At 37.6% G+C, this 21,152-nt stretch overlaps 1 protein-coding gene across 4 annotated transcripts in view; it reads left to right on the top strand.

Moving 5' to 3' along the window:
• Nucleotide 1: 1 nt before the first annotated feature.
• Nucleotides 2-21,152, top strand: part of LRRC49 (leucine rich repeat containing 49) — a 130,037-nt gene continuing 108,886 nt past the window's right edge. For 2 of the 4 annotated variants that reach the window (XM_004276255.4, XM_049705840.1), the window contains exons 1-6: nt 2-332; nt 977-1,033; nt 3,265-3,352; nt 8,332-8,434; nt 9,766-9,969; nt 17,858-17,924. In XM_004276255.4, coding sequence (XP_004276303.2) covers nt 285-332; nt 977-1,033; nt 3,265-3,352; nt 8,332-8,434; nt 9,766-9,969; nt 17,858-17,924 — 567 coding nt within the window. In that variant the 5' untranslated portion in view covers nt 2-284. Of the gene's footprint in view, nt 337-976; nt 1,034-3,264; nt 3,353-8,331; nt 8,435-9,765; nt 9,970-17,857; nt 17,925-21,152 lie in introns of all 4 variants that reach the window. The other 2 variants (XM_049705841.1, XM_033439978.2) reach the window with 2 other exon arrangements.

Raw genomic sequence — 21,152 nt, 5'->3', positions numbered from 1 at the left:
CTCTTCCCCGTCTTATCCTCCTCTCAACACTCCCGCTCTGTTTTTATGAGGCCAGGAAAATAGAACTAGGAAGTGCTGACGTTTTGGGCCCCCCAAATATAACCAGAGGCTCTAACGAGGGCATCGGCCAGTGCTTTGGTGGAGGACCAGACCGGAAATGGTAGTTTCCATGGTAACTCCTGAGCGGGTTGCCTGGGAGATGACCCCTTTCGCTCTCTCTGAATCTGTGCTGTAGCGTCACTTCTAAGGCAGATCTAACTGATCTTCTTGGACTGTCTCCTGCCATGATTCCCGGGAAATACCGCTCTGTTTCTGGCCGGGCTGCGAGCAACGTAGGTTGGGTCTCCTACTATTTCTTCCCATTAGTAGCGTCCTTTCTGACTGGAGTCTTTGTCCTAGGTGATGGGCTGTATTATTGGGACCAGCACCTCTGAATCTACGCAAGCTATTGTTTGACCGAGGCTTGAGATTCCTGGACTGGACCAAGGCACTTGGAGGGTATTTAATATTGTGTGATGGGTATTCAAAGTCTTGTCCAGGATCTGGGCTTCCCAGAAGGTGGAGCTGGTCTGCTGTGAAAGGCTAAGCTTCATTTAAATTCCTTTAACCGGTCAATTCCTTTTTTTTTTTTTCTAATTAAGAAAATATTAACTGGCACCGCCACCTCCTTCACCTGTCTTACCGAGCTATTTACTTAGACCTGAAATAGCAAGTGTCAAAAGCTTTAGGTGCTAAGTAGAGGGTTAAATTGCTGCAGACATTTTGGAAGATAAATCACAGTGAAACCTTTTAATTCTTAGTTGTGATTTTATTGTTTTCAGCAGGTCCCCAGAACATGATAATTTACCAGAAACAAGCAAAAAGCGAGCATTCTGTTTTATTCTAATTTTTTGTTATATGTTGGTGTACTATTTTGGGGAGGTGTGTGTGTGTATAAGTTAAGAGCATATTTTATGGTTTAATTTTTACATTGTAGGTGAACTGTGGGCTTCATCTGGTAATTCAAACATCATCGCTTCCTGAAAAAAACAAAGTAAGATTTAAGCAGATTTGTATTTAAATTGAATATAAATTGTTTTATATTCTGCAAAATAGCATGATTTAAAGAGCAGAGTCTAAATTGGAAAATTTAAGTATAGTTACTTTGGTCACTAATCTAAAGGTAATTTTTATTTTCTGCCTACACAAAGCCAACTAGTGGTTACCAAAGAAGAGAAGGAAGGGGGAGGGGCAAATTAGGGGTATAGGATTAAGAGATACAAACTACTATGTATAAAATAGATAAGCAAGAAGGATATATTGTATACCTCAGGGAACTATAACCACTGTTTTGTTATAACTTTTAATGGAGTATAATCTGTAAAAGCACTGAATCTCAATGTCGTACACTTGAAACTAATATAATATTGTAAATCAACTATACATCAATTAAAAAAATCAAACAAAACAAAGCCAAAAATAAAAACCCACCTCTTTTAAAAACTGAATCTTATTTCATCCATTACAAGAGGTAAGGTGGGGTTTTTTTGACATCTAAACATTTCTTAAATCAGGACCCTTCTTAAAACTGATGGTACATCATTGTTTAATTGGGAAAGTTTTTCCTTTTTAGTAGTGGGTAAAATGATGGCATGTCTTACTACTGATGGAATCTTATAATAGATAAAATGTGATAATTTGGGGGCACATATCTAACATTCCAGAAAAAAACTGATTAGCAGTGGAAATATATTAGGCCAAATGCTATTTAGAAGTTAAGATTTGAACATGAGGTTCTTTTTCCCAGTTTGCCCATATTCTCCCTGGCATTTCCATAACTTCTGGCTTTTGATTTGATCTCTGAGATACTCGTGTTCTCCCCCCCAGCCCCAACCTCAGCTCTCAGATATACTCACCCACCTCCCACACAACTGTGTTTCAAGACACAACACAAATTTTCCTTCTTTGACCAATTTGGACACCTCCAACTGGCACAACTCAGGTGTTTCCTAAAAAGTTGTTAAATAGGCGTCACTGAAGGAACTCTGAAGTGAAGGGCGGAATTTACAGATAAAAACCTGAGAAGGCTAAGGAGGGGCGTGAGGAAGGTGGATGGAAGGACGCCATTGGTCAAGGAGGCAGCTGTGGATTACATTATGTATCTGGAAATAAACACTTGGAAAATAGGCCATTTGATTATCTTGAATAAATAGTAGTTAGCTAGATTAATTGAAAATATTCTTTATTGTAATTGGACCTAATGGATTCCTTCCAAAGCTTTGCTGATTGATTTCATTGGACAAATCCTATTCCATAATTATACACAGTATGTTTCTAGGAACTATGTGCCTCATCCAGATTCTTTCCAAACCATTCATTTTCTCTTGTGTGGACATGTATTCTGAGAAAATACCTTAGCTCATATAATGCACAAGGATATAATGTAAATGCTATTATAATTTTTATAGTAGCATGAGGAACATCATAATTCTTTTATGATATGTATTTAGGGGTTTTGGTAGCTAATCATGAGAGGTTGTTTCGGTTTTGTTTTTCTCAGTCCTCCTATCAAATAATTTAAAATAAATTTAGAGAAAACCCTTCTTAGAAGGTTTAGATATATAATTTTATTATGTTATAATTGGACTGTTAAAGGAGTTCTAATGATAAGAACATTGTGATATTTTTTAACAGAATTTAGTTTCTATTGTATGTTTTTTGCTTTTCCTTTTGAAAAAATGATTCTTGTAATCACTGAATTGTGGTGAGAGTATGGAGGAATTGCAAGTAGCTCAGACTGGAGCCTGGTTTCATCTGACCTCATGAGACTGACTCTGATTTGTGTGTGTGTGTGTGTGTGTGTGTGTGTGTGTGTGTGTGTGGTAAAATACACATCACATAAAATTTACCACTTTAACCATTTTAAATTGTACAAATCAGTGGTATTAAATACACTCACAATGTTGTGCAACCATCACCACTCTCTAGTTTCCGTTTTTATCACCCAAAAGGGAGTCCCTATACCATTAAGCAGTCTTTCATTCCGCCTTCCCAACCCTCTTGGAAGCCACAAATCTGCCTTCTGTCTCTATAGATTTTTCTATTCTCAGTATTTCATAAATGGAATCACATAATATGTAACATTTTGTGCCTGGCTTTCTTCGCTTAGCATGTTGTTTTCAAGGTTCATCTATGTTGTAACATATATTGGTTATTTTATGTTATTTTATAATTATATTCATTACTTTCTCCAAAAAATTTTTTTTCTTAAATAATGTTTTTTAGGTTGAATTCAAGCTAAATAAAGAAACGCCATCATTCCCTGGTCGACTCTTACAACATGATCTTGAAAGAAACTACTCAAGTAGGCAAGGTATTGTCAGAGAGCAGAGATTAGATATGGTTTATCTTCTTTAAGTAATATTGTTTAATAATGTTGAATTTCTAGATCCAAAGAGACTTGAATTAAAAATGACATCATTCATTGGTTACCAAATTGATTGGGAATTTGTTTAAATCAGAATTGATTTTATATACACAGCATAGTAGATTATTTCTAATACAGGAAAAGCTGTTGTGTTTTAGTTTGGGGTGGGTTCTGCACAAGAGAATGGGAAGGAATCTTCCAAATAATGTCTTAGAACTAGGAAAATAGCTAATTAGTGAGGGTAGGAGTATGGGAACACAGATCTTTAAGGAATAAGGAAACAGTGGAAAGAATGGAAAGTCAGGAGTAGAAAAGAAGCTACCTCTTTCCCTTACTAGCGCATATAATTATAGATATTTTATATCAAAGGACTTAAAATTTTGTGTGCATCCCCCAAGATCTTGTTAGAAATGCAGATTCTTAGTGCTTCCCTTCCCTTGTGCCCGTCCCCATTCTGATTTTGCAGACCTTGGGTGGGATTTGGAAATGTGCGTTTTAGTAATGCCTCAAGTGATTCTGATGGATGTGGTTTGTGGACCACCTTTTGAAACACAGCCTTATATGATCTGGTTATATTTCTGAAATGTATTTTTCAATTCAAGGAGAAATTTTCTTTGGAAGATTTGAGTTGTTACTTGGTTGCCAACAACTGTTAGCTATCTGTAATGTGCTAGTGTTAAGCACTACAGAGTCCTTACATACAGTACTGTCCCCATCTCCTAGGAGTTTATATGAGAGGGCTGATCAGTATAGGCCTCTCTAGATTGTTTATCTCGCTACTGCATGAACATGTGGCGATTTTGAATATTTTATTAGTTTTCTTTTTTTGTTTTGTAACTTCTGGACTTTCCTCTTGGGCCCATCTAATCTGACATGACTTTTCTTTTTCCTATATCCTACACTCTTGTCTTGGTCAATTGCTGGACATGACATCAACCTAACTGCTGTTCCACAGTGTAAGAAGCATGTGTCTTGCCTTTTTTAGTTCGATTCAGTACGCATCTACTGAGTGTGTACTGTGTGCCAGAGACTGTATTAGGCACAGAGCTATAGATGTGAACCTGAAAATTCTCAAGTAGGAATTTTTTTATGTTTGTATTGTGAATTTCCTTCACATTTTTGATAATAAATCTTGAATTTGTTTTCTAAAACTTAAATACTTTTCCCAAAGTATTCTTGAGTTAGAGGAGGAAGTTGGTAGACAGATTTGTGTATGTCTGGCTAGGTAAGTTTATTTAAGTGTTAAAGTATTGCTAGATATTTGCTAATGAGGAAATAGTATGGCGGCACTGAATTTTGTGAACCTGAAAGATAAATAAACTCTTGTACATAAATAATGACCCATAAAATACAGATTAATTCTTTAGGGAGAAATAAACCTATTTTTTACATTAAAAGATTTTATTCAAACTCATTCTCTGTGACATTTGTACCTGATTGTTTCCAAATGTGCCTCCTTCATAGTTCCAGTCAGTTTCATGCAAGGAAGGCCACACAGTGTGTAGCTGTTTTCTTGACTTTTGTACTCACTGTTCTTCCAAAGGCACAAAACTTTGGAAAAATTATAAGTAGCAGTTTATCAGGAAAAGTTGAGGAATCTCTACCTAGTAGACTGCATTCTGATACCCAATTATTATAATTAATTTCACCTCATCCTTATTTTTTCTATTTTTCAAAATTAATTGGACATATATAATCGCCTGTCACCATAAATTAACCAGTGGTACTCTCAGTCCAAAGTAAAGAAACTCTATGTTTTAGTTAGGCTACTTAGTCTAAAACTTGGTATGTGATTTTTTTAGGCTTTTTATATTAATGTTAAGTGTTAACCCCTGTATCCTTGAGATTTTGTAAGAGCCAGGGACTGCTATACAGTAAAATCTCAGTTAACCAGACCTTAATTGATTAAATCCCTTAATTAAGAATTCTAAAATATGTATATAGAGGGGAAGAGGCAGTGCTTGACTCCTAAGGTCATGATAAATCGTGAAAAATATAGAAACAGGATTTTGGTTACTAAAACAATCTCAAAGGTAAGGCTGAGTGGACACATATATGACCGTGTACTGTATTATCCATCCATCCAGCCAGCCATCTGTCCATCCCACTGCCCATCTCTCCATCCATCTTTCCGTCCATCCACTCACCCATCCATCCATCCATGTATCTAGGGTGCCGTGCAGTGAAGACTCTTACCAAACATAGACCATTATGCCTCTAAACACTTTGAGAGCCTAATTATGAAAGAATTCATTCAGCATTTTTATACTAAAATGCAAGAATATATGATTTTCTTTTTTAACAGAAATAATATATGTAAAATGGATTTCTGATTTACTCTTAATAATGGAAAATCAGTTAGTTAATTTACTGATTGCCTAGTGAATTTAGATTCTACAAAGAATATAAAGAATGTAAAATGAGCTCCGTTTCTCAAGAAGCTTATAAATTTAATTGGGAAGACAAAAGCTATATATCTGGTGAATTAAATAGTGATATATGAAATCACCAATAACAGGAAATGCTTCAATTAAAATTTTGCCACATAGTAGTGCAGTTTATATGCAGGATGAAACATTCCACATATAATGTGGGTGTTTGATACATACATATTTGTATATATATGTGGGTGTTTATATATCCACATAAATATGTGAATGTTTCAATTGCAGGTCACTCTGGTTCCCAGTCATTTAGAGCAGCGCTCCCCAACCTTTTTGGCACCAGGGACCAGTTTTGTGGAAGACAGTTTTTCCACGGCTGGGGTCGGGGGTGGGGGCATGATTCAGGTGGTAAAGGAAGCAGTGGTTCACATGGTAATGCAAGCTTTGCTCTCTTGCCCACTGCTCACCTCCTGCTGTGGGGCCCAGTTCCTAACAATTGAGGGTTGGGGACCCCTGATTTAGAGTATCTTGTTTGTGGATTTTAAGGCTTTCTAATCATTCTCATATCCTGCTATTTATTGTATGATGTATGTCATACTGATCGTGATAGTAAGCTCATCATGCAGATAGTGATTTTGACTTCTGTGTATGATAAGAGCTGAAAAGTGTGAGGATGAAATTCCTTTATTCACTGAAGTAAGTGAAATTGACTCCTTGATTATTGCCTCTATATCCCAAGTCTTATTAAATTTAAATCTGCCTTCTAAATTGAGGAATGGCTTGAAGCCTTAACAAAATAATTTTAAAAACCTAATTCTGATGCTAACAAGGGAAATCAAGGTTGTCTATTGTCTATTGTTTGAAGTTTTTCCTTTATCATATTTAGCTGACCAGTTAATCCTTAATCAGTTAATCCTTACACTGGTTTTTGTTCTTTTAACCATCCAATTTTTGATTTCCGAATCAGTTTACTGACTCATGGTTGCTTGGGTACCGTGTTAGCAACTGGTCATGTCACAAGACCAGTTCATTTATGAACATGATCTCAATTCTGAATGCTTGTACTCTAGAACATCATTATTAGTTATCTGATATTTTATGATATTCAGAAAAGTGGGATGTGAGCACTGATTATTTTGTTCAAGAAGTGAGGTATGTGATACTTTGGTTTATATCTTGCATACCTGGAGAAGTTAGCAAATACCACTGCTTTACATTTCTTTAGTATGATATATATGGAACTCGATTTTAAGATGGCTTCCCAAAGAATATGTTAGCTTCCTATATTTGGCTTCATCTTTTTGCTTTATTGGTCAGTTTAAGCAGTAGAATTCTGTGGTACCTTAAGTTCTATTTTACTACTTATCACTCCCATCAGCATCGATTGCTGCTTTTAGGAAATGTTCTCTTTGTAGAAGGAAATAGAGTTGATTTCTTCTGGTGTTCAAACTGGTACCTTTGACCCATTGCTCAAGTCTTACTTCATTTCTGGAACTTCCCAGCATCTTTTATTAACTATTCTACATTCTTCTAGGTCTTTAGAATGTATCTTAATATCCACCTCCCCCAAAACTCATCTGTGACCATCTTCTTTAAGTAAAAAATAACCAGACACATTTATGTGTGAAATTATAAATAGATATTGTTTTTTTATTCTGCATTTTGTGTATGTTTTTCTGTACAGTTTATTAATTTCATGTGTTTGTCCACTAGATTGAAAGCTACCTAATGGCAGGGGCAATATCTAACCAACAACCTATAAACCTCATAGGGGTGTCACATACCTTGTGGACCCTAACTACAAGCCTAACTACAAGTGTACAAGATTTATTGACATCCACTTTGGTCTCTGCAATATTCTCTACCAATAGTAGTTGAACATACAAAGAAAAATGGATGATGTGAGGTTTACATTTGTTATCCAAAACTACTTTCTCTGTATTTCCTGTAGCAAAGTCATGTATTGTGTAGCTTTGTGATAAATTTTTTGATATTTTGAATGAGATGGAAGAGTAATAAGCCCTTCACCTCGTAATAAATCATCCTACATCTCATCCACAACAAATGTGACAGAATTATGTGGGCTGAAAATGAAAACTACCATGAGCTCCTTATCAGCATTTGGAGATTCTTCCATTCAGACGCCTTCAAAGTCTGGAATCCGGCCGGGCTGTCATAGCGCTGGCCCAAATGTATCTGGTAATGAGGGACTATCATCTCAGTTATAAGAGAGTTAAAATTTAGTATTAGGAGTCAGGTTATAAAGGGATAAAGATAGCACTAGCGTAGTTCTATACTTTCAACCAATCTATAAGGCAAGGGAAAAATTATTTGGTATACACAGAACATATAGTTTTCGTTTGAGGAGGAAAGAAACTAGCTCAAGTTTAGTAACTAATTTCAAATATGGAGAGCTATGGAAGCTGTATTTTCTAGAAAGGATATTTGTAGGTGCCAGAGTTCTCCAAATATAAGGTGACTTTAGTTTCAAGATTTTAAAGGTTTTTCTTAATCAAGTAATTTGTATATCATTTTCAATAGGTGATCATATTAATTTGGTGAGCTCATCAATGCCATCATTTCCCATTCTCCAACGTTCTTCTGAAGAGAAAATTCTTTACTCAGACAGGTTGACCCTAGAAAGGTGAGGACAACTTACTTTTTTGACTAGATAATTTATAGACATGGTACAAGATTTGAAAGGTAAAAAAGTCTCTCTCCCTCCTCTTATTTTCCTGCTATTTAGTTCTCCTACCTAGGTATAATCACTGTTACCAGTTTTTAAATTTATCCTTCCAAGGGTATGTGGAGAAATTTTATATCTATATAACGTAAAAGAGCTTGACTATACTCTAAAACAGTACTATAGGTAAAACTTCAAAATATAGTCCTCACATGGGCTTCTCTGCCCTATCCAGTTGAGTTCCCTTTTACCTCATTGGCTCACAGCCTCCTAATCTCTCCTTCACTCACCCTGCTACAGCCATACCTGCCTCCTTGTTGCTCCTTGAATACACCAAGCATGCTTAAACCTCAGGCCTTTTGCATTTGCTGTTCTCTCTGCCTGGAATGCTGTTCCACCACATATCTGTAGACTCACTGTCTTTACCTCCTTCAGATCTTTACTCAAGTGTCGTCACCTAGGGATAGCCTTCCCTGGCCACCCTCTCCAAAGCTGTAACTCCTTCAATCCTGACTGTCCCCAGCCCCTTTCTCTGCTTTATTTTCCTTCTTAGCACTTATCACCCTCTAACATATTAAATATTTAACTTATTAAGTTTATTGTTTGTCTCCTCCCACTAGAATATAAGCTCTACAGACACTGGGAGTTTTGTTTAGTTCTGTATTTCCAGCACCTAGAACAGAACCTGGGACAAAATAAACTCTCAAAAAATTCTGAATGCATAAGTATGTTTAGGACTTGATCCCCATCTTTAAATCTAGGAAAGTATCAGCAGTAGAATGGTGGATGAAGGATTTCAGCCTTACCTTAGCACTATAACCAGCAGGGAAACTATCTCTGCTGTGCATACCTTTAGCTTAGCAGTGAATATCTGATAGCAAATGGTTAACCAAACTTCCTAGCTTAGCAATGCCTCAGCAGTGGATTGATGGCAAATGCACTTCTCTGGTTGTGTGACATGGTTCTTTGAATCATCTCACCCTCTACTGCAGAAGGCAATTACATTGAGTATTTGATGATGTTAATTTTATGTGAAATAATTAATGTTGGAGTTTTTTTAATGCAATTAGAATGAGACTTAATTTTAATAATTACCCTGGCCAAAGTATACTGGCTTTTATATGAGTGAATTACACTTAGATCTACAATGCTTAGTTCATGGAGGCAAGAAGTGGTTCTATTTATCTTTTTCTCCTCACAACATGGGAGCATAAAGATACTACTATTAGTATTTGTAAGAGGAGGTGGACTGCTAAATCAGAACCTTATTAACTTTAAAAAATGTTTTCTAGGCAAAAGCTGACTGTATGTCCTATCATCGATGGGGAAGAACACCTTCGTCTGTTGAACTTTCAACACAATTTTATAACTCGGATCCAAAATATTTCTAATCTGCAGAGGCTAATATTCTTGGATTTATATGATAACCAGATTGAAGAAATTAGTGGGCTTTCTACTCTGAGATCCCTCCGTGTCCTTCTGTTGGGGAAAAACAGGTAATCTTTGCAGATCAGCTTTTGTTTGTTATACTTAGGACGAACGTTGAATCCTATGGTGTTTAGATGGCAACTCAAAATTGAATAATACTTAAGAAACTAATAGACTAAAATTTTTGAAAGATTACTTAAATGGATTTAGATTCAGTCATAATTTGTTTTATGAGATTCAGTCTGACAATTATTCAAACCAAGTAACATTTATTAAGTGTATATTTTATTATTTCTATTGCTTTCCAGTGCCATAACTTATGCGGAAGTAAATAGCAGACTTTGGCCTTTATGTTTGTTTTATTTTTTAATTTATTTTTTTATTGGAGTATAATTGCTTTACAATGGTGTGTTAGTTTCTGCTTTATAACAAAGTGAATCAGTTATACATATACATATGCTCCCATATCTCTTCCCTCTTGCATCTCCCTTCCTCCCACCCTCCCTATCCCACCCCTCCAGGCGGTCACAAAGCACCGAGCTGATCTCCCTGTGCTGTGCGGCTGCTTCCCACTAGCTATCTATTTTACGTTTGGTAGTGTACACATGTCCATGCCACTCTCTCACCTGTCACAGCTCACCCCTCCCCCTCCCCATATCCTCAAGTCCATTCTCCAGTAGGTCTGTGTCTTTATTCCTGTCTTACCCCTAGGTTCTTCATGACATATTTTTTTTCTTAAATTCCATATATATGTGTTAGCATACGGTATTTGTCTTTCTCTTTCTGACTTACTTCACTCTGTATGACAGACTCTAGGTCTATCCACCTCATTACAAATAGCTCAACTTCGTTTCTTTTTATGGCTGAGTAATATTCCATTGTATATATGTGCCACATCTTTATCCATTCATCCGATGATGGGCACTTAGGTTCTTTCCATGTCCTGGCTATTGTAAATAGAGCTGCAATGAACATTTTGGTACATGACTCTTTTTGAATTATGGTTTTCTCAGGGTATATGCCCAGTAGTGGGATTGCTCAGTCATATGGTAGTTCTATTTGTAGTTTTTTAAGGAACCTCCATACTGTTCTCCACAGTGGCTATATCAATTTACATTCCCACCAACAGTGCAAGAGGGTTCCCTTTTCTCCACACCCTCTCCAGCATTTATTGTTTCTAGATTTTTTGATGATGGCCATTCTGACTGGTGTGAGATGATATCTCACTGTAGTTTTGATTTGCATTTCTCTAATGATTAATGATATTGAGCATTCTTTCATGTGTTTGTTGGCAGTCTGTATATCTTCTTTGGAGAAATGTCTATTTAGGTCTTCGGCCCATTTTTGGATTGGGTTGTTTGTTTTTTTGTTATTGAGCTGCATGAGCTGCTTATAAATTTTGGAGATTAATCCTTTGTCAGTTGCTTCATTTGCAAATATTTTCTCCCATTCTGAGGGTTGTCTTTGGTCTTGTTTATGGTTTACTTTGCTGTGCAAAAGCTTTTAAGTTTCATTAGGTCCCATTTGTTTATTTTTGTTTTTATTTCCATTTCTCTAGGAGGTGGGCCAAAAAGGATCGTGCTGTGATTGATGTCATAGAGTGTTCTGCCTATGTTTTCCTCTAAGAGTTTTATAGTTTCTGGCCTTACATTTAGGTCTTTAACCCATTTTGAGCTTATATTTGTGTATGGTGTTAGGGAGTGATCTAATTTCATACTTTTACATGTACCTGTCCAGTTTTCCCAGCACCACTTATTGAAGAGGCTGTCCTTTCTCCACTGTACATTCCTGCTTCCTTTATCAAAGAAAAGGTGACCATATGTGCGTGGGTTTATCTCTGGGCTTTCTATCCTGTTCCATTGATCTATATTTCTGTTTTTGTGCCAGTACCATACTGTCTTGATTACTGCAGCTTTGTAGTACAGTCTGAAGTCAGGGAGCCTGATTCCTCCAGCTCCGTTTTTCGTTCTCAAGATTGCTTTGGCTATTCGGGGTCTTTTGTGTTTCCATACAAATTGTGAAATTTTTTGTTCTAGTTCTGTGAAAAATGCCAGCGGTAGTTTGATAGGGATTGCATTGAATCGGTAGACTGCTTTGGGTGGTAGAGTCATTTTCACAATGTTGATTCTTCCAATCCAAGAACATGGTATATCTCTCCATCTATTTGTATCATCTTTAATTTCTTTCATCAGTGTCTTATAGTTTTCTGCATACAGGTCTTTTGTCTCCTTAGGTAGGTTTATTTCTAGATATTTTATTCTTTTTGTCGCAGTGGTAAATGGGAGTGTTTTCTTGATTTCACGTTCAGATTTTTCATCATTAGTGTATAGGAATGCCAGAGATTTCTGTGCATTAATTTTGTATCCTGCCACTTTACCAAATTCATTGATTAGCTCTAGTAGTTTTCTGGTAGCATGTTTAGGATTCTCTACGTACAGTATCATGTCATCTGCAAACAGTGACAGTTTTACTTCTTCTTTTCCGATTTGGATTCCTTTTATTTCTTTTTCTGCTCTGATCGCTGTGGCTAAAACTTCCAAAACTATGTTGAATAAGAGTGGTGAGAGTGGGCAACCTTGTCTTGTTCCTGATTTTAGAGGAAATGCTTTCAGTTTTTCACCATTGATGACGATGTTGGCTGTATCACGTTGATTGATTTGCGTATATTGAAGAATCCTTGCATTCCTGGGATAAACCCCACTTGATCATGGTGTATAATCCATTTAATGTGCTGTTGGATTCTGTTTGCTAGCATTTTGTTGAGGATTTTTGCATTTGTGTTCATCAGTGATATTGGCCTGTAGTTTTCTTTCTTTGTGACATCCTTGTCTGGTTTTGGTATCAGGGTGATGGTGGCCTCGTAGAATGAGTTTGGGAGTGTTCCTCCCGCTGCTGTATGTTGGAAGAGTTTGAGAAGGATGGGTGTTAGCTCTTCTCTAAATGTTTGATAGAATTCGCCTGTGAAGCTATCTGGTCCTGGGCTTTTGTTTGTTGGAAGATTTTTAATCACAGTTTCAATTTCAGTGCTTGTGATTGGTCTGTTCATATTTTCTATTTCTTCCTGATTCAGTCTTGGCAGGTTGTGCATTTCTAAGAATTTGTCCATTTCTTCTAGGTTGTCCATTTTATTGGCATAGAGTTGCTTGTAGTAATCTCTCATGATCTTTTGTATTTCTGCAGTGTCAGTTGTTACTTCTCCTTTTTCATTTATAATTCTATTGATTTGAGTCTTATCCCTTTTTTTCTTGATGAGTCTGGCTAATGGTTCATCAATTTTGTTTATCTTCTCAAAGAACCAGCTTTTAGTTTTATTGATCTTTGCTATCGTTTCCTTCATTTCTTTTTCATTTATTTCTGATCTGATCTTTATGATTTTTTTCCTTCTGCTAACCTTAGGGTTTTTTTGTTCTTCTTTCTCTAATTGCTTTAGGTTCAAGGTTAGGTTGTTTATTCGAGATGTTTCCTGTTTCTTAAGGTAGGATTGTATTGCTATAAACTTCCCTCTTAGAACTGCTTTTGCTGCATCCCATAGACTTTGGGTCGTCGTGTCTCCATTGCCATTTGTTTCTAGGTATTTTTTGATTTCCTCTTTGATTTCTTCAGTGATCACTTCGTTATTAAGTAGTGTATTGTTTAGCCTCCATGTGTTTGTATTTTTTACAGATCTTTTCCTGTAATTGATATCTAGTCTCATAGCATTGTGGTCGGAAAAGATACTTGATACAATTTCAATTTTCTTAAATTTACCAAGGCTTGACTTGTGACCCAAGATATGATCTATCCTGGAGAATGTTCCATGAGCACTTGAGAAAAATGTGTATTCTGTTGTTTTTGGATGGAAAGTCCTATAAATATCAATTAAGTTCATCTTGTTTAATGTATCATTTAAAGCTTGTGTTTCCTTATTTATTTTCATTTTGGATGATCTGTCCATTGGTGAAAGTGGGGTGTTAAAGTCCCCTACTATGATTGTGTTCCTGTCGATTTCCCCTTTTATGGCTGTTAGTATTTGCCTTATGTATTGAGGTGCTCCTATGTTGGGTGCATAAATATTTACAATTGTTATATCTTCTTCTTGGATCAATCCCTTGATCATTATGTAGTGTCCTTCTTTGTCTCTTCTAATAGTCTTTATTTTAAAGTCTATTTTGTCTGATATGAGAATTGCTACTCCAGCTTTCTTTTGTTTTCCATTTGTGTGAAATATCTTTTTCCATCCCCTTACTTTCAGTCTGTATGTGTCTCTAGGTCTGAAGTGGGTCTCTTGTAGACAGCAAATATATGGGTCTTGTTTTTGTTTCCATTCAGCCAATCTGTGTCTTTTGGTGGGAGCATTTAGTCCATTTACATTTAAGATAATTATCGATATGTGTGTTCCTATTCCCATTTTCTTAATGTTTTGGGTTTGTTATTGTAGGTCTTTTCCTTCTCTTGTGTTTCTTGCCTAGAGAAGTTCCTTTAGCAGTTGTTGTAAAGCTGGTTTGGTGGTGATGAACTCTCTCAGCTTTTGCTTGTCTGTAAAGGTTTTACTTTCTCCATCAAATCTGAATGAGATCCTTGCTGGGTAGAGTAATCTTGGTTGCAGGTTTTTCTCCTTCATCACTTTAAATATGTCCTGCCAGTCCCTTCTGGCTTGCAGAGTTTCTGCTGAAAGATCAGCTGTTAACCTTATGGGGATTCCCTTGTGTGTTATTTGTTGTTTTTCCCTTGCTGCTTTTAATATGTTTTCTTTGTATTTAATTTTTGATAGTTTGAATAATATGTGTCTTGGTGTATTTCTCCTTGGATTTATCCTGTATGGGACTCTCTGTGCTTCCTGGACTTGATTAACTATTTCATTTCCCATATTAGGGAAGTTTCCAACTATAATCTCTTCAAATATTTTCTCAGTCCCTTTTTTTCTCTTCTTCTTCTGGAACCCCTATAATTCATATGTAGGTGCGTTTAATGTTGTCCCAGAGGTCTCTGAGACTGTCCTCAGTTCTTTTCATTCTTTTTTCTTTATTCTGCTCTGCAGTAGTTATTTCCACTATTTTATCTTCCAGGTCACTTATCTGTTCTTCTGCCTCAGGTATTCTGCTATTGATCCCATCTAGAGTATTTTTACTTTCATTTATTGTGTTGTTCATCGTTGTTTGTTTCATCTTTAGTTCTTCTAGGTCCTTGTTAAATGTTTCTTGCATTTTGTCTATTCTATTTCCAAGATTTTGGATCATCTTTACTATCATTATTCTGAATTCTTTTTCAGGTAGACTGCCTATTTCCTCTTCATTTGTTAGGTTTGGTGGGTTTTTATCTTGCTCCTTCATCTGCTGTGTGTTTTTCTGTCTTCTCATTTTGCTTATTATACTGTGTTTGGGGTCTCCTTTTTGCAGGCTGCAGGTTTGTAGTTCCCATTGTTTTTGGTGTCTATCCCCAGTGGCTATGGTTGGTTCAGTGGGCTGTGTAGGCTCCCTGGTGGAGGGGACTAGTGCCTGTGTTCTGGTGGATGAGGCTGGATCTTGTCTTTCTGGTGGGCAGGTCCACGTCTGGTGGTGTGTTTTGGGGTGTCTGTGGACTTATTATGATTTTAGGCAGCCTCTCTGCTAATGGGTGGGGTTGTGTTCCTGTCTTGCTAGTTGTTTGGCATAGGATGTCCAGCACTGTAGCTTGCTGGTCGTTGAGTGAAGCTGGGTGCTGGTGTTGAGGTGGAGATCTCTGGGAGATTTTCGCCGTTTGATATTATGTGGAGCTGGGAGGTCTCTTGTGGACCAGTGTCCTGAAGTTGGCTCTCCCACCTCAGAGGCACAGCACTGACTCCTGGCTGCAGCACTAAGAGCCTTTCATCCACATGGCTCAGAATAAAAGGGAGAAAAAGTAGAAAGAAAGAATTAGTAGAAGTAGAAAGAAAGAAAGGAGGGAGGGAGGGAGGGAGAGAGGAAGGAAGGAGGGAAAGAAAAAAAGAAAGAAGATAAAATAAAATAAAATTAAGATAAAATATAATAAAGTTGTTAAAATAAAAAAGTAATTATTAAGGAAGAAAAGAAGAAAAAATTAAAAAAAAAAAACGGATGGAACCCTAGGACAAATGGTGGAAGCAAAGCTATACAGACATAATCTCACACAGAAGCATACACACTCACAAAAAGAGGAAAAGGGGAAAAAATCATAAATCTTGCTCTCAAAGTCCACCTCCTTAATTTGGGATGATTGGTTGTGTATTCATGTATTCCACAGATGCAGGGTACATGAAGTTGATTGTGGAGCTTTAATCCGCTGCTTCTGAGGCTGCTGGGAGACATTTCCCTTGCTCTTCTTTGTTTTCACAGCTCCCAGAGGCTCAGGTTTGGATTTGGCCCCGCCTCTGTGTGTAGGTCGCCAGAGGGCGTCTGTTTTTCCGCTCAGACAGGACGGGGTTAAAGGAGCCGCTGATTCGGGGACTCTGGCTCACTCAGGCCGGGGCGGGGGGGGGGGGGGGGGAGGGAGGGGCACGGAGTGCGGGGCGGGCCTGTGGCGGCAGAGGCCGGCGTGACGTTGCATGACGTTCCAACAGCCTGAGGCGCGCCGTGCGTTCTCTCGCGGGAGTGACCCTGGATCCCGGGACCCTGGCAGTGGCGGGCTGCACAGGCTCCCCGGAAGGAGGGTGTGGATAGTGACCTTTGCTCGCACACAGGCTTCTTGGTGGTGGCGGCAGCAGCAGCCTTAGCGTCTCATGCCCGTCTCTGGGGTCCGCGCTTTTAGCCGCGGCTCGCGCCCGTCTCTGGAGCTCCTTTAAGGAGCGCTCTTAATCCCCTCTCCTCGCGCACCAGGAAACAAAGAGGGAAGAAAAAGTCTCTTGCCTCTTTGGCAGGTCCAGACTTTTCCCTGGACTCCCTCCCGGCTAGCCATGGCGCACTAACCCCGCCCCGGCGGGTGAGCAGACAAGCCTCTCAGGCTGGTGAGTGCTGGTCGGCCCTGACCCTCTGTGCGGGAATCTCTCCGCTTTGCCCTCCGCAGCCCTGTTGCTGTGCTCTCCTCCGCGGCACCGAAGCTTCCCCCCTCCGCCACCCGCAGTCTCCGCCCGCGAAGGGGCTTCTAGTGTGTGGAATCCTTTCCTCCTTCACAGCTCCCTCCCACAGGTGCAGGTCCCGTCCCTATCCTTTTGTCTCTGTTTATTCCTTTTTCTCTTGCCCTACCCAGGTACGTGGGGAGTTTCTTGCCTTTTGGTAGGTCTGAAGTCTTCTGCCAGCGTTCAGTAGGTGTTCTGTAGCAGTTGTTCCACGTGTATATGTATTTCTGGTGTATCTGTGGGGAGGAAGGTGATCTCTCCGTCTTAATCCTCCGCCATCTTGAAGGTCTCCTCAAGAGCTCTTTTTGATAGGGTCATCTGGAAAGGCTGCTTCGAGAAGATATTTGAGCTAAGGCTTGAATAACGTGAAGGAGTGAACCAACCATGTGAAGTTCTGGGGGAAGAACATTAAGGAAGAAGGAACAGCAAGGGTAAACACCCCAGGCAGAAATGAATTTGTCAAGTTAGAGGTGGCAAGAAAGCTCCTGTGGCTGGAGCAGAGTGACTGGGTGCGCTGGAGTCTTGGTAGGAGATATGCTGGAGGAAGAGTCAGTAGCCAGAGAGTTTAGGGCCTTGAGGACTGAGGTAAGGAATTTAGGCTGTATTCTAAGGTGAAAGGAATTGCCTTGAATAAGTGCTTTGTGCTAAAGTTCCTAGAAGTAGAATTGTTCTTTCCTAAAGATAGGACTTTCAAGCTGACTTTGGGACATTTCCCCAATGGGACTGCATCTTTAACATTATAATTAAATCAATGAAAAAAAGGTTTTAATATATAATTTTATATAATTTCTCTCTATATATATTTCTGTGTCTATCTGCCTGCCTATCTATCTAGAAAGAATAAATGAAAATGAGTTATGCCTTAGAGTTTTTGATTTACAATAGATGTGGTACATCTGTATTTCTACTCTGCTTACTCTGATTTTCAGAATCAAGAAAATCTCAAATCTGGAGAACCTAAAAAGCTTAGATGTCTTGGACCTTCATGGAAATCAGGTATTGTTAAAGCCCTTTCATTTCTTTCTTATTTGAAAAAGCTCTAGGAAATTTCGTATGAAAGTTTTAAGAATTATACTTGTGTTGAATTTTTCCAAAGTTACTTCACTGATTCAGTGAGATTAGCTTTGGTATTAAGGTATTAAGCTCATTTATATAAGGTTTGGTAATTCCTCAGTGGTAAGTGACAGATAAAACTTATAAAACATTTAGAATTCTTATAGTTATGACAATTTTGATTCTTATTTAGTCTTTTATTAACTTATAGCCGACCCCAACCCAAGAACTAGAATATTACGAACGATTTTCTTCTACTTAAGTGTTCCTTCTTTATTCCAAGACAACACTATTCTGGATTTCACATTTATCATTCTTTTATTGGTGTTTTTAGTTGGTTTGATCACATATATAAGTGTCTAAATAATGTATTGTTTAGTAGTATTGTCTTTTAATTTAAAAAAAAGGTGTCAAACTATATATTGTCATCAGTGTTTGCTTTTTGGATACAACATTATGTTACTGAGTTTCATCTATTTTGACTACATAGCTGTAGTTTATCTTTATTGTTGTATGTTCCATGGTTTGATTACACAGAAACCTTTTTCTCTGTTTTATTATTGATAGACATTTGGGTTGATTCCTTTTTGTTTGTTTGGGTTTTGTTTCCTATTAGGATAGTACTTCTAAGAACATTCTTGTACATGTTTCTTCCATACATCATATGTACTCTAGGGTATATATCTAGGAGTGAAACTGATGGGTCACAGGTTATTTAAATGTGTAACTTTAAAAGTTAATGCCAAATTGTCTTCCAAAGTGATTGTACCAGTTTATACTCCCACCAGTAACACATAATAGATCCTGTTGCTTCACATCCTTTTCAACATTTGGAATTTTCAGACTTCTTAATTTTTGCCAATTGAATTGGTATAAAGTGGTGTCCCCTTATGGTTTTGATTTCTAATTCCCTGATTACTATATAACCTTGGATCATTATTCCATTTGATTAGTTTGTCTACCCATATATTTGTCTGTCTTAATTTCTCTGTCTGGTTTGTTATGTTCCCTCTCCTTATTCTTCTCTTGCAGAGCATCTTGGCTGTTTTTTAACCCTTTGCTCTTACATTTAAATTTTAGTCTTTGCAATATGAGTACTTATTTATAAATAGCTACATGAGCTACATACTCATGCAGAAGGTTAAACCTCTCCTGAGGTGGTAAGTGTACATGTTGGGGTGATCTGGGAGTCCCTGCCTGTTGAGAACAAATCTCCCACTTGCTGGGAGATTGGTCAGGTGTAAACCTCAGTGTGATCTCTTTAGGCCTTCTAATAGCTGTTAGTCCTAATTGTTTTGTTGAAAAGCTAATATAATTAATAAAACCTTGATAGATGTATTAGATAGGCCACATCTGCTAGGTTCTAATCTCATCCCAGCCCCATCTATATGTCTGCCTGTGTGTGCACTCAGACGGAGGAGTGTTGATGTCTGGGAATTGTCCAACTCTGCAGGCTGGTTAGTATCACTCTAGTAGAGGGAAAGTTACCCAGTTAGTTAGATGGTGGTGGAAGAAGAAGAAGAATTAGAGTCTTGTCAGTAAGAGAGCATCATATATAAAGGCACTGAGACTAAAAACAACATGATAAGTATGTTTTACTTCTGGAGAATTTAGCACATGTTGAGGGATGGTGAGAGATGAGGCAAAAGAGGTAGGTTTAAGGCCAGACTGTGGAAGGCTTTATATAAGGAATATATAGTAAAGAATTGCTATTTTATCTTTCTGTAACCCACTATTTTAAATGCCATTCATCAGTATAAGTGAAACATTTTATGGTAGCAATATTTTTCTTAAGTTTATTTTAAAATGTATATATGAGAAATAAGATTTATGTGGTTTTTATATTATAATATACCTTTAAGAATTCATGGGCATTATCCAAGATCTATAAGAGCAACTGGTAAATGGATAATGTATCACTTGGTCTAAATATTAGACCAAGTCACCTTGTTACCTTGTTAGCTGACCTGTGTTATGTGTTAAATGAAAATCTGAGTCTTGTTTCAAATATTTAAATCCAATAAACAAAAATTTGGAGTATTTCAAAGCAAAGCCAGTCTTGGTGACTAAAAAGTCAGGAGATAGATTATTCAAGTTGAAACAACATGCAACTCTAAAAAAATAGCATCAGGTAGTTAAAAAACTAAAAGAAAATTAAGTGACTGTTTTTTGTGTTTTGAATTTACTCCATTGGAAATAAAAATGATACGTGATGTACATTGTGAAATGAAATATAATTGGTTTATGGATGTGAAAACATTGATAGGAATAGTGATAGTGTTCAAGAAACAGATTGGAGAATGTAAAGAGTTGAGGGGAGGTGAAACTGGAGACAGAGAACAGCTGAGAGACTACTTCAATAATCTTGGTGAGAAGTGATGGCAACTTAAAGCTGTAGCGATAGAGATATAACAAGGGGGCAGATTGAATAAATATTTAAAAAGTAAAAACATTAAGATTTAGCAATTGATTGTATGTGAGTAGTAAAGAATACAGAGGAATATGGGAGGTTGACTCTCAATTTATGACCTAGATTTTTTTTGTCTACCAGAAAATGTTCTCTTGGTAAACACTTGCTTTAACATGGACACAAATGTGCTTCAAAAAGAATCTTTTCTTTCAGTGACATCTTTTCCTTCAGGGAGAGCTGACTCCTTCTGTGGTTGCTTGCCTGGAAGCAGATGTCTTTCCTATTGCTGAGTAGGAAGGTTGTCTTTATCCAGATAGAGCAGTCTGGGTTACTAATATTCACATACATAAGACTGGAGTATCCAGCTTTCCTAGACATACTAAAAAGCTCTGCTGTCTACCTTGAGACTCTCTCTTATCAGTGTGACCCAAGATTAGGCTTTTGAACATTCCTATCATCTCTTCTTCTGGCTGTGAAATTTATTAACTGATCAAGAACGCTGCTCTCACCCTACACCACCTTTTTTCTGAAATTTCTGTCATTTGCTCTATGCCTGTGACTTTGTCCCTGGCTGCAACAAGTAACAGACTATTCCATCAGAGATGCTGCACACAATTCTGACCTGTCTGATTACAAACCAAGAAGCTGAACAATATCCCCAGTGACTTTTTTTAAATTACAGATTGATACCTATATATAAGAGTTAACAACGTTTCTTTTCAGAGTGACCAAACTAAAATGTAGGCATTCTAATTATATGT

The sequence above is a fragment of the Orcinus orca genome, chromosome 2 (genome assembly GCF_937001465.1).
Source record: "Orcinus orca chromosome 2, mOrcOrc1.1, whole genome shotgun sequence".
NCBI classification, from domain to species: domain Eukaryota; kingdom Metazoa; phylum Chordata; class Mammalia; order Artiodactyla; family Delphinidae; genus Orcinus; species Orcinus orca.
This window is presented reverse-complemented; position numbering and strand designations above follow the sequence as displayed.